Consider the following 18018-nt stretch of genomic DNA (forward strand, 5'->3'; position numbering starts at 1 on the left):
ATTTACCACAGGTCAGCTGCTTAATGGTAACTGCCTGTGTATGTGGTGCCCCCTCCTTCAATCATCCTTCCTCCACTCTCCCCAGCCCCAAGCAGCTCCTTGCAGGCTGGAAGGCTTCCAGTCTGCAAGAGGAAATCCACGATTTCCTGCGATTTTCTCATTTAAAGGGGGAAATCCGCATTTTTCTCCTTTAAAGGAGAAAAGCCGCATTTTTACATGCTTTTCCACAGAGAACGGGAAACCCAGATCCCTGTTGATTAGTATCCTCAGCAATTGAGCTATCCCTTCTTCTGCTGCACATATGTCCCAGAGAGTTTTCACGATTTGGTGCAGGTCCTGTAACTCATTCACAGAGATGTGAAAAAACTCTTGAGAGATTTCACTGGATTCCAACCCCTCCAATTGTCTTTTTGCCAAAAAGGAAAGTCTACGTCAAGACCAACTTTCTTATACAGTTCATATAATATAAATACATTTGTTCCAACTATTGTGATCATTATTATTGGTAACCCACTAAAATGCCCAATTGTTTGATAAATATAATGTCAAGAATGTTTTGAATTCTTAGAAACAAGACCTAAGGGAAAGTGACATAGAAGAAATACTGAATTCTTTAAGTTGTGCGAAATTTTATTATTTCAGGGTTCTAATTCTGTACTTTGTGGCATATTCCCCCTTTGACATAGATATTATCTTTATTCATAACAAGTGTGTATGTAGATTTTGTACTATCCATTTGTAAAATGAAAACCCACTATAAATCCAAGGCACATAAGGAGATAAGGCAATGGAGATAGTCAAAGAGGAGTAATTCATATCTTTATACTATTTTCGTACTACATATTCAATCTAGTAATATCTACTTCCTTTACTGCTGTAATGCCTTTCTGAAATACATTTTCCTTTGGTGGATATTTTTCTTGATTTCAGTAAAGAAATACAAATAGTCCCAGAAAAATATGTAGTGTTAAGTAACCCCAACTCTGTTCACACATGAGCTTGGTTTTCTGACTTGCCAGTTGCTCCTTCATGTAATCTTTGTGGATCTGTGAAACTTAGCAGGAAGATTGCAATAATCCTTTCATATTTGTATGGTGTCTCCTGTGGAACTCCAGATGCTTTAAAGACTTTCATTACTTATGGATCAGATTTTTCTAAGAAATCCAACACACAAACCTGAAAGTAGCACCCCTGATTGCTGCTATTTCTTTTTCATGGGTGGTAAAGTTAAACAGAGAGAGATTAGATGCCAAAGTCTAAGATCCCTACTGTAGCCTGGTTTGCACAGTTTTTACAGTGATTCAGTTTTTTAATTAGAGAGGGAATTCTTTTACCAAAATAGATGCATCAGCATAGCCCCGAGGGTGAAACACCACTCTGTACTATGCAGTAGTGAGAGTTCCTTAGCACACTACTGTGCCTATATCTATAGTAAGGGTGCACCGATAGAGATTTATGGGGGTAATACTGATAGCTGATTTTTAAGGGGGCATATTGGCCAATACTGATCCAATTTCCAATGTGCAGCCTGGCAGCTTGAAAAGAAGTGTCTGGCTGGTAAGTCTGTTGTGGTGGAAGGGGAAGGCATAGGTGTGGGGAGGGCAGATCAAGACCCCTGCGGTGAGGGAGGGAGTGGGGCTGGGGCAGGGGCATGCACTTCCCAACCAGGGCAGAGCATGGGATGGAGCTGTGGCTCATTGTGGGGTGTGGGGAGGGAGGGTGGCTACTGCCATTGTGCATACCCCAGAAGGGCAAAGGGGGCGCGTGCCTTCAGATCTGTGTGCAGGGTGGGGCAGGCTGCTGCTGTGGGCTGGGGCCAGGGCTGTGCTCCAGCCCAAAGCAGCACCCCAACCTGCTCTGCACACAAATCTAGAGGCACACGCCCCCTCCATGCCCTCTCGGGGTGTGCACAGCAGCAGGAGCTGCCCTCTCTCCCTGTGACCCCCGGATGAAACGCGGCTCCATCCCGCGCTCCCCCCCACCACTGGGTAACACCTGCCACTGCTCCAGCCCCTTTCCCTCCCTCATTGCGGGGTCCTCGATTTGTCCCCTATCCCCCTTTCCTTTCTCCTCCCCTTCCAGCACAACAGACTTACCAAATGGACACAGCTATCCAAGCTGCCAGGCTGTGTTCCTTACTGCCTACGTGCTGTGCTGTGGCTGCACACATGCATATATCAGCCACATCAGGCAAAAAAAGCTGACTTCCGATGCTGTCAATTTTCTTTATATGGGTGCCGATCTGATATCGGACCAATGTATTGGTGCACTTCCACTCTACCTCTACAGGTACTTCTACTTTCACAAGAGAAGAGTCAGACCAGGCCTGTGCCACAAGGTTTGCCAACACAATTAGGCTGGTTGACCTTCCAGTCAGAATAGCACCAGAAAAAAATTTTAACTGGTGCAGGTGGATCAGTTTATTAAGAGGATTATACAGCATAGAGTCTGTGACAGCAGGCAACTGGACTCACTCTCCCAGAGGGTCCCTTGGAGTCATGTGTTCCCATGGTTATTATACCAGAAAAAAAGCCCCTGATAGAAAACCAGGTGATACTGGCAAAAGAGGTTTTTTACCATTCTAGTTAAGAATCTTGAACAACATCTTGTAGAACAACATAAGCTGTACTGGGAAAAGAGCTTTTGATATTGGTATTAGTTGTAACTATTTTGTGTATAGGCAAGACCTCATCTTTACTCAGGCCTAATCTTCATTGTGGGTGTTGGCTCCATAAGGGGAGTTTCCTTCAGTAAAACCTGAGTGAGAAGCTCAGGATTTGGCCTTGTGTGTGACAAAAATTGTGGCTGATTAGGGAACAGAAATTCCATTGATTAGGAAACAGAATTCTGTTTTCACTTACACGGGTTTTATGCAAATGACATTTATAGCATCAATGCTGGTTTTACACAAGTGTGGAGAAGACAGTCAAGTCCCAGGACTTCTCTTGTTCTAACTTCTGTATTATATTTTACCTAGGTACAAGCAGTGAGATGGCAGAGGTTATCCATACAACTGAATGCCTAGCTCACCTTGTAGAGTATTGAGTCACAGACACAGAAGATGTCGATGATGATAGGATTTTCAAGCAGAGGCAGAAGGTGGTCTGGCATTCCTTGCCAAAAATGTAACAAAAAATGCTGAATCTATGGAAAGGAAACCAAAACATTGGTTGTGCATAAGCAGTGCCTTTTCTGCTACCTGTGCATATATAACCAAGAATGTGTGTGTAAACAGCCTTACCTCTTCAAAGTTCCCATTAATTGCATTGTCAAGGACACACTGACAGTGTGTTTTATACATCATGATAAGGGTATCTACCTGTTTTGGAAGAAAGAAAGATTAAGCAGAATCTGTCCCCCTTCCCCTTTAGTTATATAACAAAACGGGTTTCTGCTTTCTTTTGCTAGTGCTTAAGTACAGAACACAAAATTTGTAGTATAAAAGAAGTGAAAATATATGACACAAATATATATATTGTGGCCATAGATCTATAGGAAATAACAGTATATTGAACATTCATATCTAATACTGTATCAACATTTCCAGGGCCCCTTCCTACTATCAGAAGTGCAGGTGCATCACTGAATATATTTTGAAAATGCATACAGAGCTATTGCATGGACAGAAAGACGTTACTTCTACCAAGTCAGTTGGTGAAGTACATGGACATTTTTAAAGATAGGATTAATCACTAAGGGCAGTGCAAGTTAATCATTAGGCTACTATAGGCGTCTATGAGTGTTTTGAAACATCATCTGGTTGGACAAATGAGAAAAAAGCTGTCAGTCATTTGGTCAAAGTTTAATCATCACCTTACAAAAGCAAAGCCTTAAACCAGAACTTTTCTTTCATCTCAATAAACTGATTCATCTCAAGTGTAATGCTCTTTTATATTAATGGGACTGCAGACAAATAACTGACAATAGAAATTGTCTTCATGTCTAGAAAAATGAGATCACACGTAAGTAAAGTTGTTCATCTGCAAAACATTTTCAAAAAGAAAAAACCTAGGTACTGGGAAAAATCTGGTTGATGGTCCAGGTTCCTAAAAAGCTTGCTAAGGCTAGCAAATGTTTCCAGTGAATCACAGCCCACTTTTGTATGAAACAGGTTACACTTTAGACTGTCAGAAAAATTATGATGAGTTCTAATACATAGTTCCTTGTGTGAACCAACACTATTGACTTTGAAAGTGTTGCACAATAGCATGTTAATAAATTCAACATGTTAATGAATTATTTGTAGACCTTTTGAAAAATGTTAAATAAATAAAAAATCACATTTCAGAAAATATCACCCTCTTTTAATTGTAACTCCCACAGTTGACATTTGCTTTTCCAAATTCTCAAATTTCTTCATCCTCATTAAAAATCATTTGAGCTACATTCTGGATATTTTCACAATTCTGCAGCTGAATGAAATATTTCTTTCCAAGAATTATACTGTGATACATCAATGAAACTATATCTGTACAGCAGTGGCAATGTGGAGCAGCAGCTGGGCAGCACAGAGGTGGAGGTGAGCATGAGTGACTGGTGCCTCCGGAATCTGGAGAAGCCGCCGATGGCAGCTGCCCTCTCAGGGGCGGCACCAGCCCTACCAACAGCATCAGTGTTGGCCATCGGGGGGCACCGCCCACTTCAGGGGGGGCACATGACCCCCATGCACCCCCTACCAGTTGCCTATGGTGGTGAAGCAGCTGCACTGCAGCCTAGCATGGCACAAGCTCTAGGCGGGCAGCAGCAGAAAACACTGCCTTACGGTAGCAAGCAGGAGGGCTGCTTTCATAGTTTCATAGTTTCATAGATTTAGGGTCGGAAGGGACCTAATAGATCTTCTAGCCCGACCCCCCGCCAGGGCGGGAGAACAACAAAACCCCAAAACAAGAAACGGGACTCAAATGAGTGCAGCCAAGTAGGCATCCAGCCTCTTCTTAAAGACCCCCAGGGTAGGGGCCAGCACCACTTCCCTTGGAAGTTGGTTCCAGATCCTATCCACCCTAACTGTGAAGTAGTTTTTGTGGATGTCCAATCTATACCTCCTCTCCATCAACTTGTGCCCATTACTCCTTGTTATGCCAGCGGGCGCCAGGGGAAACAGCGTCTCCCCCAAACCCTTCTGGTCCCCCCTAGTGAGTTTATAGACGGTCACCAGGTCCCCCCTCAGCCTTCTCTTGTGGAGGCTGAATAGGTTCAGGTCCCGCAGTCTCTCACTGTAGGGTCTGCCCTGTTGTCCCCGGATCATGCGGGTGGCCCTCCTCTGGACCCTCTCCATGTTGTCCACATCCCTCTTGAAATGGGGTGCACAGAACTGGACACAATACTCCAGCTGTGGCCTGACCAGCGTCGCGTAGAGGGGGAGGATCACCTCCTTGGCTCTGAAGCCACTTGGAGCTCACACAGAGCTGCCTGTGCCTGCTCTCCATTGCCCCCGCTGCCCCACAGGGTGATGGTGACATAGCAGAGAGGTAGGACAGCCCTGCATGAGCTTTGCCTGGCAATGGGGGAGCGCACTTTTCCCCCATGCTAAGCACCATCCTCCCTGCTGCTGCTCAGTCCAGATGGGAAAGCATGGGGTGTATGGGGTTGGGGCTGTGTGCTTGTTCCCACCTGTACCACAGGGCTGGGACAGGGGCACTGGGAGTGAGAGGATGCATGGGAGCCAGCAGCAGCCATGCAGGAGCACATGGCTCATACTGGTATCCCGGAGCCAGCGCTGGCAGGGCCCAGAGCAGGGCAGCAGGAGCACAGGGTCCTGGCTGGCAGGGGCTCTATGGAGTGGGGCAGTTCCCTCCTCTCCCCGCTGGTGCAGCCCAGCCTGGCTCCACAGACCCCTGCCAGCCCATACCCCATTCTCCTACCACCCCACCCTGGGCCGTACCGGTGCTGGCCTCAAGACGTTGGTGCAGGCCCTGTGCTCCCACTTGCTACCACTCCTCCACCCCTCCCCCTGCTGCTTTTCTCACTTTCCTGCCCACCCGCCCACTGGCCACTCTGCACTACATGGCTCCCATACCCACACACACACATCCCCACATCCCTACAACCCCCATATGCAATCACTTCTGCATATATAGCACAAACAAATCAGGACAAAATATATTTTTTAATTAAATTAAAATATATTATTATGGGTGTTTGATTTTTAGTATGTAATTTGTTTTTTATTCCCCTAAGATGACAAACCCTCTTCCCCAAAGGAGTACTTCCAGGGGCAAGGGGAGGGACTTCCAGTGGCAAAGGTCAGAGGTTAGGGGCAGGACTTCTGGTCCCAAGGTGGCAACCAGGGGGCGGGACACCTGTCAAGGGGTGGGGCTACCCATGCGACCCTCGACAACTTGCCAAATTCGGTAAGCAGCCCTCTGCCCAAAATAACTGCCCACCTCTGATCTACAGAGTCTCAGCCATGCTGTACTGAATCTTCTTTCAACCACAAAAGAGATTATCTACATAAGAAAGTTCTGCTTTAACTTAAACTAAGCTATGTTCCCACTATCATTTCTAAAATGCAGAATATACTTTTGTTTATCCAAAAAGAGCCTATTTTTGGAACCATGAGAATAATCTAAGACAGCAACTGCAGACAGGAGAACAAAGCCAGTAGACTTGTTTTGCCAGATACCTCCAGCTGCCCTCAGACATTGATGCTACAGGAGTACCCTGTAACAAATGAGAGATGTCAGAAAGTCATATACAGTTAGTGGATAATGTTTCTGTAGCTGGTACCCATCATTAGACATATCTACATGAGATGCTACTGTGCAGCGGTTATTTTGCATTTATGTAGTGCTTGTATAAGCAAGTACTAAATAAATACACAATAAACAGAATTACTGCACAGTAGCACTAGCATACATCTTTTAAGTGATGCTACTGAGCAGTAACCTAATAATACTGCGCAGTAGTGTATTAGCACTGTCTGTGCTGTGACGTGCTACTATGCAGTATTATTAGGCTGCTGCACAGTCAGAGTCTCATGTTGATGCACCCACTATGTAGCATAATTTGCAGGTTTTGTTCAGAACCAATATCACTGTTGTTGTGTGCTGTCTAGAGCTTCTTGTTGATAGCTATTCATAACATAAGGTTTTCCATGGTCTCTACTCCTTTTACACCTCCTGAAAAAGTAGACATGAGCCCAGTAGCTACAGTTTCTGAGGAGATGAATAAGGCAATAGGTACTGGAAGAGCAGGTCAGTAGCTTTCAGTTACCCCTCTCCCCAGTATCACAATGGTAGCTACCATTTTGGCCACCTCGGGGGATTTAACTGTCAATTTCCAGAGTTTACAACTGGATCTAGGGAGCTAACCTCTGAAGTTTGGAGTTGTAAAAGATGCATATCTCCTGTGGATCACGTAAAACTTATACATACACATGATGATGACTAGTGGTTTACATCAGCAAAACTGCTAATTGAACAGTTCACAGAGCAAATGGGGATCAGAATAACACAGTACTGACTGGTGAAATATGTAATTTACCATTTCTTTTGTGCTGGTCAGTTACATAAGTTCTAAGGCTTTGTTCTTGTTTCCTACTAGGATGCATATAGAACTGAACAAATTGTCGATACTACAATTGTATATAAAATTAAAACAATGAAATATAAATAGAATCCTGGCTAAGAAGTATTTGCTAAGGAAATTAGTGAATAACTTGAAGTAATCCATATGCTCAAAATTTTGAGATCTGTTCATAGACCATTGATGAAGATGGGGGGAGGGAAGAAAAGATAAAATTCACCCAATTATTTCTTGCTCCAATCTAATCAGTAGAAAATTTACTTTAAAATACAAAGGCATTTGGAATGAATACAGCTCTTAACTATTTGTTTGTTTTGCCCTCCCCTTCCTACATACCATCAGTTTGTAAAATACTAGATGAGTTAATAGGTAAATAATTCAACCACTTTTCCACTGGAGAGCCAGTTAATCGGCATTAGTAAAGGTTTGCCCCTTCTATAAATCAGTCACCTCTGTTTGATTATGGACATTTGTGACTCTTTCATGTCAATACTATGATGTCTCAAAGGCTAAGATATGGAAGGAAAGTTCGCTGACAAGTTTTGGTTTGTAAATCAAGAAAGAGGCATCTCACATTTTACCTTGTCTTTAGAAATGCACCCTTGAAGCACAAAGTGTTGAGCACTGGGGAATTCTGGAAGGAGAGTTCCAGTTTTGGAACTAAGAGAATACTTTCGAGTGAAGCCACCCTAGAGTATAAAGAAAATACAAGGAAAAAATTAGATATGTACCCCACTACTAAAACAATTATTAATACTAAACTAATGTTTTATCTAGCAAGACTCTCAGAAGTTCCAAAACATTTAAGTTTGGAAGTAATCCATTCATAATATTGATTCTTATTGAACCTTGGTCCTAGAATAGTAAGGACTTAAACATGTGTTCATCTTTAATCCCCCAAATTCTGTTTACAAAATGGTACAAACCTGGGCTTAACTCCACTGACTTCATGAACTTCTGCTGGCTTCAAAGAACTGACTCAAGATTTACAGGCACAGAGCTCTGTAAGAGCAGGCAATGATATTGGGTCAAATTTATCCTAAATATAACTCTGCTGACTTTTCACAGTGCTGTTTTAGACCCATGGTTTCTAGAAGAGACTTTTTAGAAACTTTTAATCCAATAACACAGTCACTTCAGTAAGTGTCCAGATACACCCAAGAGGCTTATGATGAAAATAGGTTCCCATGTATTTATAAAGGTCCCCAGAATAGTCTGACTTGTACACAGGTGATTCCCATTCATTTCCTTCCATAAAGCAAATTAGCTCTGAGAGCTCTTCTACTTTCATATAGCTGACAGAGTCCTAGATTAGTCCAAAAAAACAGGTTTATTGGTTTGATCCCTGCTGAAGATTGAGCTATCCAAGAGGAGGTAGCCACAGATTATTACTGGTCTGCAGCAAAACTATGAAGTAACTCCTAAGCTTAGAACTGAAGTTCCTAGACAGTAGGAGATCTGCCTAAATAAATCCTCCAGGACTGAACATTGGAGTAAGAGGTGAGAAATAATTTGTTCAACTAAAATGTCAAGGCAATATAGGTAGGCAAATTATCATTAGCCAAGCTGGAATTTGGTCAGAACACTATGGTCATTTCCCTCTTCCAAACAGTGCTGGGTGCCTACAGATAACCCATAAGGATAGTATTCTCAGGAATACTTCAGTGCCTCAAACTAAGCTGGTTGTGGCACTAGTTAGGACTGACTAGGCATGTCTACACATCCAATTAATGAAGACCAATAAATTGTGGAGCTTCTTGCTCCAGAGTATTTTGCTCTCAGACACACCTTTTGAATGTGCACCCGGGAGCACAAAACTGTGGAGCAAATTGCTCTGGAGTTTATTTGTGTGCATCACATGAAGGCCAGTTGGAACAGTCCAGGCTGATAGGTGACTCAGGGGGTCAGCCTGCCAGCCCAGGGCTGCTCTGACTGGGCTCCATGTGCTGCAGGGAGGGATGAGGTGTTGGGTGGGACACAGGGAGTCTCAGTGCAGGGCTAGCTGGAAGGCAGCCCCCATACCAAGGCACACTACACCCCAGCCAGCTGTGGAGTGGCACATGGAGATGGGGAAGCAGCCAGCCCAGGCTGACTACTCCACCATCTCCACATGCTGTGGAAAAGCTGCCTGGGGTGAGGCCCCACTGGCTAGTCCTGAGCTGAGGCACCCTGTGCCTCAGCCAGCCAGGGCAGCATCTACACATGTGCTGCTGTGCATGAAAAAACCCTGCAGCAGGGTAGGACTTGTATTTACAAGCGCTATCCCGCTGCAGAGTTTATTAGTTTCATGTGCCCTAATAGGGAGGTACGTGTAGATGCTGAGATGTTTACTGTGCAGTTAATTGGTTAACTGTGCAGTAAACATCTTATGTAGATCCACCCAATCAGAGAAAAAAAATGCTCCCTCCACCAGCTTTTGTGGTTCCTAAACATTCCCCATTGTTTTCCACTTAAGTAGTAGCCTACCTTTAAGCCTGCTGAATTTGTGAGGACTAAAAATCTCAGCACAAGTGCAGGCTATATGTATATAGAGAAAAATATTTTAAAATTGTAACCCTGAACTTTCATATTAGCCATTCCAGTGTGAAGAGACAGTAGGTGCATATCAAGAAACAATAACAGCCCTACTTCACTGACTATACAATAGGACATGACAAATCCACACTTCTTTAGTTTGCTCATTTTATAATTCTCATGAGATTCTGGCTGCATCAGCCTACTTCCAGCAAAATTTGAACAGTAACACCATGTATAACATTATTAAGGCTTTCTTACTTTTACTATTTACACTGCATTAAACTTAGTAATGCAGTATGAACTACTATAATTAAGATGAAACTACAACTGTCAAAATAAATTAACATAATACATGTCATCCTTCCTTGATGAATCATGTTGGCTCCCATATATTGCCTCTGGGCAGACTGGCCAAGGCTCAGCATTCCATTTCAATCTCACCTAATCCTGTTAGACAGGCATAGCAGTGCACAGAGCCTTGTACAGACCTTTTGAACTGAGAAGACTTTCACCCTAATAAGCCTACTAATTCTGGATGAGGCAGGATTTATCAAAGGTGTTACAAACAATTTCTGTGCCCTAGGCAGCAGCAGATGAGCCAATAGTCATCATTCTTGTGCCCCCTCTGAATTGGTGCCTGGGGCTGTTGCTTTATTTGCTCACTCCTAGTTATACTACTGTCCACTAGGCAAGTACATTCTAGTTTGAGAGCTTAGGTGGTAGCTGGCCTTGTTCTAGCCCTCTGTGGGCACATCTGCTTGTGCTTGAACACGCTTTTCTTAATGTGCATTAAATTTAGTACCTCCAATGTGACGTACTAAATTAATGTACATTAGGCTGCCCTAATGTACAGTAGCGCAAGCACACATTTTTTAGGTGATGCTTAATGTACAGTAGCCTATTTTACTGAGCATAAGTGTAACAGCACGTTGTTTTATGCTCCACTTTAATGCACAGTAAAATAGGCTACTGTGCATTAAAGCACACGTGTAGATGAACACTGTGTGGGGTGAATCTCACCTTAGTATATTAGTAAGTTGAGCTGGTGTGGTACAAGGAATTAAAAAAAAAGATGTTTTGTTGTGTCTTCTGATAAGATCTCACCAGTTGGAGGTCAGTTTTAAATTAAGTAGTTTAGAAAACAAGAATTGTAGCTGATCATTGTTTATCATTCATGTTCCCCTTTAAAAAAATTGAAATGTTAAACCTGATATTTCTGATCCATTTTTGAGGCTGTGGATGTGAGCTCTCTCATAATCAGATTTTAATGAACAGTTCAGTGCCATTTAAAAACAAAACAAAATAGAGAGCTAGGAATGAAAAATGTATGTTACTTAAACTGCACCCTGCCTGCATCAATGTATTCAACCACAGGTAAAGAGAGAAATGAAAAAAATTTAAATACCATATTGACCTAAACAATAGATGGTTAGATACAGGTTTGAGTCAGTATTTCTGCAGATCTACAATTGCCTTTTAGCATCAGGAGCTTTTTAATTGATAACAGAAGCAATCTATCTGACTTCATTATGCAATTGTCTATTAAATGTATTAAAAGCTTTTATTAAAAGAAATTAGTTCATTTAAAAGGCTTTCTTTTAAAGAGTAGAATATTTGCAACATTTTACTCTGCTAATGGGCTTATATGACTGTGGCTCAGTGCTAGGTTTGATATCTTAACCCACTGCCACCTGCCCTTTCATTTTAATACCATCTGTTTCTAATGGCTATTTAACATTAAGATAATTACAGCAATATTACCTGCCTAATTAACCATGCAGTCTCTAATGACACACTAACTGATTTAGATAAAAGAATTTGCTAATATCTTCACATCCAGAAAAATACTAGAAATGTGATAAAACATACCAGCAATAAATAGTGTCTCTATTCACTGAAATTTCATTGACAAATTCTTTAAAATCTGTTGATGTTTGAGTTGCTAATAGGAGTTCCTCCTCAAGGAGTCAAGGTAAATCATTTCTGGAATAACTAATTGAACAATTTTCAAGGTAGTGAACAGGGATTCAGGCATATTATCCATTTACTTTAATGGAAAGTATGTTGCCCATTTTTCACTTACACCAATTGGATAAGACCCTGCTTATTCTTCTTTCTAAACCAGCCTGCATAGTCTCATACAACAGAGAGTCAGACTACACTGCTCTTACGTTGGGAAGTCTCTTCTTGCCAGTACTGGGCATACTTCATTGGGTTTAGCTGTCAATCAAGCCAAAGATGCTGAACATACTGGCAAAGGTAGGATGTCTAATAGGAATGAGGACCGTGGAAATGACTGTATCCAAGGTGGAAAGAAATTTCAAAAAGCTTAATGTATTTGGGTCAGAGTGACCAGATAATCCCCCTCCCAGAATTCTGAAAGAATTGGCACATGAAATTGCAAGTCTAAAAAGCTAGATTTTTTAGTAAAACTATCAAGCTGGGTATTGCAAGTTGCAACTGGAAAATAGTAACTGTACTACCTGTAAAATATACCTATATTACATTTAAGAAAAGGGAAAAGAGATGAGCTGGGTAACTACAGGCTCATTAGTCTGCCTTCAACTGTATGCAATTAAAGCAAGGGCTTTAGAACAAATTTTGAAGGCAAAAATAAAGACATGGAGGTAAAGGGCAAATGGGCTAAAATGCAACATGCATTTATCAAGGACTGACCACTCTAGTATCTTTCTTCAATAAGATAAATGATTACTAGACAAAGAAAAGGCAGTAGACCTCATTTATGTGGACTTTAGTAAAGATATGGTATCATAGAGAACATATTAGTTAAATTGGAGAAGATGGGGATTAGTGCAAGAATTATTAGGTAGGTAAGAAGAGATGACAGTGGGCTGTAATGAAAGGGGAACTGTTGAGCTGAAGGCTGTTTACTGCTAATAAAGAGTCTCAAGAATCAGGCTTTGGACAAATATTAATTTATACTTTTATTAATAACTGTGGCTCAAGAAGCAGAAGCCTGATAATGAAAGTTGTTGGTGACACAAAGGTGAGAGGCAACACTTGTATGGTGGTAGATTGGAATATCATTCAAGAAGAACCTAGTGACCTTTAAGAATTGACTAAAAGAAATGGGTTTAAATTTAACAATACAGAATTCAAGGTCAGGTATGTAGTGACTAATAACGAGAATTTCTGCTATAGTCTGGGAACTCATCAGCTGGATAAGGCAGAAGAAGATGACCTGGTATCTGTCAATCAAAATATAACTATGAGATGTCAGAGTTACAGAAAAAGCAAATATGATCTTAGAATGTCTCAGACCAAGTATTTCCAGAAGCAGAGGGAAAAAATTATGCCTTTGAACAAGTACTGGTAAACTCTCATCTGGAATACTAAGTACAGTTCTAATAATTTCATTCATTCAAGAATGATGTATCCAAAATGGAATAGGTGCAGAGAAGAGCTACAAGGGTGATTAGGGAAATGGAAACCCTATCTTATGAGAATACTATAAAAAAACTGTCTTGTTCAACCTTAAAAAACAAAGACTGAGAAGGGACATAACTGGTCTCTATAAAAACACAACAGAGGGATAGAGCTATTTAATCTATCAGACAATTCAAACCTAAGAACAAGTGAAATAAACTGTCCATGTATACACTTATGCTGGAAGTTAGAAGAAGAAGAAGGTTTCTAAAAAGTTAGTGACATTCTGGAGTAGCTTTCCAATAGTAGGTTTAGTAGCCATTATTGTAAATTTTTAAGATGGAATAGCCTTATGAAAGGGATTATATGGTGTGGGTGCCTACAGTAACAGAAAACTAGACTTGATGACCTAGGAGTTCCCTTCCACTTCTATATATCCTCTATTCCTGTAATAATGTAATACACACTTAGCCTCAGTAAAAGTAGTAGATAATATAGGGCTGTTACAATTTGCAAAGAAACTGGTATTGAAAAACTCTACCCAATAGCATTACTGTGAATAAACAGTTTAGAGGTGAAAGGAATCAGGGAACAGTGCTTACCTCATTTTTCAATTTGCTTCCAGAAAACCTTTGAAAACAAATGAATGTTATTGCTTCATTAAAAAAGAACATAACAGTTATTTCAAAAAATGTAATGCATCATCTAGAACAATAACGATCAAGAGCCTCCAAAATAAATATGTCTAAAGAATTAGGTTTTTAAAAAATATTATTACTTCTGTAAGTTCCCAAACACATGCAAATAACACCTAAGCCAGGGCAGACTTTTTTTAGAAGTGAAGGATTTAGGACAGTGAATAAGTAGGAATGTACAAGGCCAAGATTCTGTCTCATTTGCAAACCTGGGTAACCTCGCAGAATCAAATAGGGCAGCACAGAAGCAAGTTAATGATGTATTTAGCTGGAATCTAGAATATTTTATAATGGTTGAAGTAGATTTAGACTGGGGGGAAGGGGGAGGAAATTAGGGGAAGGGGAAGGAGTATTCAATATTTCCCTTTTGAGGTGAATGAAAAAAAATCCATAGATTAATGATTGCCAGAAATGGCCTGCTCTCTGTACATACAGAACAGTTTCATTGTGTTTAGGATGTACTTCTGATGGAGGCATTTCATTAATAACTACAAGGAGTACTTAACAGTTCAGTTATTATTGTGTTATACTAATGACCATATCCAATGCCCATAAAAGTCAATGAAAAGATTCCCATTGACCTTTCTGTTTTTTGAAGCCAGCCATAGGTGCAGTAAATAGAAAACATAAAATTTTAATTAGAAATGATAACCTAAAGAATCCCAAGGTGCCTGGTTTTATAAGGATCAATTCAATGATGAAAACAATGTTGTTATGACTTGTTTAATTATTGGCATTTCTCCCTTATTTTAGCTGCCAAGTGATAAGATTACACTGGCAATATGAACCCTTAAAGTTGTTATGGACAATATTGTGGTTTCATGTTTCTGATTTGTGCCCTATTGATAGGAAGTGGAGCTTTAACAGCACAGCAGAGGTGGCCAAAGGCATTCTGCCCGCACAGATCAGACCCAGGAGAAGAGAATGGCTCAGAGGCATAATTAGAAGGTGTTGACTCCTGACATTCAAGCACCAAGAATAAAGGGAGGGTACAAACAAACTCACTGACTACAAGGTATGTATTTTGGATGGAGCAGCATGGGGACAGCCTGATTCCAGACAAGCCAGGCAGCCTTTGCTGACAGAGCTCCTCTAGAGCCCCATTCAAAAGCTCTTCCCATACTGCTGCCTGTGTAATTAGTAGGAATGGGCTACACTTTCTTCTCTGAAGGTTGGGAGACTTATTATTAAAGGCCTAAGGGATAAATTTACAAAGGAACTCTTTACGTTTAAGTTGGCAGCTAGGCATCTCTGGCTACATACCGACATGCCCTCAAGCATGCTGTGCTGCTATAGGTAGACATCCTCCAAAAGTAGAACTATTCTGCAACAAGTGCCATTCTTTCTGGTTTAGGAAGCAGCCTACCCAGAACTGTGTAGCTTGCTTGAGGGTGCCACTGCCAGGTATGGTCAGGGTACTGAATAGTTGTGGCTTAAGTCCAATGGAGATCTTCAGAGCTCCTGCTCAGCTGCTGCCTATTGCTACTGGTAGTTAATGTTCTGAGAGTGTAGTCTCCAAGGTGACTTAAGTTTCTTCTGGGGCCAAGGGGAACAGAGGCACACATCCAACTACCCTAGTCCTACTGCCACCCAGCTGCTCAGATCACACGTCCTTAGTTGTGGAAAACTAGCATTTGAGTTTCTTCTCCAGATCAGGAACAGTAGGGATTTGAAAACAGGTTTCCCCCTCCCTCCCCACAAACACTCCCAGGTGAGTGCTAACCCCAGGAGATGGTTGACAGCTGAGAATACCAAAAAGAAACTTAGCCTCCATCCTTTTTCTCAGCGTTTTCTACTGGCTAACTTAGGTAGCCACCTACAAAGTCTGCTGGCTTCTGTGCATCCTAACTCTCTTGACTTGTTGTTTGGGTAACCTGTGTGCCTACCTTGTAATTGTAATTTACACTGGATTGCAAGATGTACAGAAGTTAGGTACCACTATGCCCTTTGCCATGTAAGCTGTCGGTGCCTATAGATGCAGGCAGGAATTCTTTGAAGTGTGTAGTAGCCCAATTCTTATTGAAATTGGTGGTATCCAGGAGCCTACTAAGTGGCAATAAATGTCAATCTGCATCTTTATGTATTTAAGTTCCTTTAAAAATCTGACCCTGGATACTTTTGTACTAATTCCACTTAACCTCACAGAAGTTGGCCAGGACGCTGACCTGCACCAAATGGTACGTGGCACTGACTGAGATAGAACCACTAGTGAGATGCCTCCCTTTGTTAAGCTCCTTGTCTTTCAGTCAATTAAATAAGTGATTTGTTTGCAATAGTTCTGTATTGTAAAAGAAGCTCATTGACCTGTGTACCACCAACACAGCCTCAGCCTTTGATAAATGCTGGATAACAAAATGGCAGATTCAGATTTTTATATACAGAGTATTGCCAACAGCAAGCTCTCTTTTCTCAATACAATGACCACACTAACCTCAACTTTTTTTGCTTGCCCTGTTTCTTGTACCCCACTAACATGGTCATAACTAAAAGCTGTCAGTTGCCGAATTTTCTATATATAAACTCACTTATTCTTTTCCTTTCTCAGAATCCCAGTCCTGTCTGTATACTGTCATTGACAATGAAAGTCATCATTCAAGCCATATGTGAACAGAGACATTTGTTTTATGAACTATTAATCTTTGGTAAACCAACATGCAGCTATCGTAATGTATTGATCTTGCTAGCTGTCCCTTAAATAAATATAATTAGAGCTTCCTGGTTTAGGTTTAAACTGGTATTTTCCAGTAAAAGAACCAGTAAATATTAATCTACAGTGAGCCCTCTCTCTTGCCCACAGGTGCCGGCTTCACACCATTCCCCCAGCACTTCACAATGTTCATCTGTACTGGGTAGGGAAATGAGAAGACGGACCTTCTAATATGCTTCTTTTATTGAAGTTTGTTGCTTTAAGATTAAAGGGCCAGATTCCCAGTTAGTGTAAAGCCACTCTGATTTAAATGGAGCCACACTGACTTATACCAGCTGGGGACTGCTCATTGCATCAAAAAAATTAATTCTGGAATTTGGAGAGTAAAATATTTTCCAAAGTCAGGAGTACTAAATCCATCAGTATACAGAACTACTGGTGTCTAGACACAACAGTGATAGGTGCTCTGTGAATGTAGATGGATAAAGGAGATGATGCTTAGATAAACACTAAACACATTGCAGAATACAATGACAGAGACTTAATCTCAAAAGATATGTTACTTTACCTTGTCAAGCCTTTTCCAGAATACACAGAGTGGTAATAGGCACTGCTTTCCTTAATGCCAATTCCATAATAATGATACCTGAAAAAAATAAAAGGACTACTTATGCTTTTGGGGGATGCCCATAAAAGTCAAAAGGGAAATAAATTGATGCTAAAATTGAGCGTGCTTTCATTTGGCCACAGTAAGATTTGTAACTTGTTGAGAAGGGAGACAAAGTATTGGGGAACTCAGCAAATAAAACTATCAAATGATGCCTGAAATATATAGGCAAATAGACAAATAGGAGAAATCTTTCTCTACACTACCTTTTAATTAAAGTTGGGCTTTTTGTTGTTGTCTTAGAGCCAAATCCTGTTTCACTGAGAGCAGGAAGGATTTTGCTATGTTGAATAGGGCCAAGACTTGGCTCAAACACCAAGGCTAAGTACAGACAGTCAAAAAGCCAGAGGCTAAATCAATTCAGTCTTCGCAGGTTAGTTTAAGCTGTGTAGATTGAACAAATAGGCAAGTGGACAGACATTCACTTTTGATTCTGGAAATGTAGCCACATGCCTTTAGTGGCCCAGGCCAGAAGCCAGGGGGCAGTAGAGCACACTTCCTTACTGGGCAGATACAGACAGCTTGCCCCAAGTCTAGCCCCCTACTCGGCGGGGGGGGGGGGGGGGGGGGGTTTTGGGGGG

General features: G+C 41.4%; 1 protein-coding gene across 1 annotated transcript in view; it reads right to left on the reverse strand.

The window, feature by feature from the left end:
• Nucleotides 1-18018, reverse strand: part of RFX6 (regulatory factor X6) — a gene marked incomplete at its 5' end in the record, with an annotated part of 96222 nt that overhangs the window by 39726 nt on the left and 38478 nt on the right. Inside the window, 5 exons of the mRNA XM_019520223.1 lie at nucleotides 3031-3144; nucleotides 3242-3319; nucleotides 8106-8213; nucleotides 14031-14058; nucleotides 17339-17416. Coding sequence (XP_019375768.1) covers nucleotides 3031-3144; nucleotides 3242-3319; nucleotides 8106-8213; nucleotides 14031-14058; nucleotides 17339-17416 — 406 coding nt within the window. The remainder of the gene's footprint in view (nucleotides 1-3030; nucleotides 3145-3241; nucleotides 3320-8105; nucleotides 8214-14030; nucleotides 14059-17338; nucleotides 17417-18018) is intronic.

The sequence above is a fragment of the Gavialis gangeticus genome, unplaced genomic scaffold (genome assembly GCF_001723915.1).
Source record: "Gavialis gangeticus isolate Ggan-Ray unplaced genomic scaffold, GavGan_comp1, whole genome shotgun sequence".
NCBI lineage: Eukaryota > Metazoa > Chordata > Crocodylia > Gavialidae > Gavialis > Gavialis gangeticus.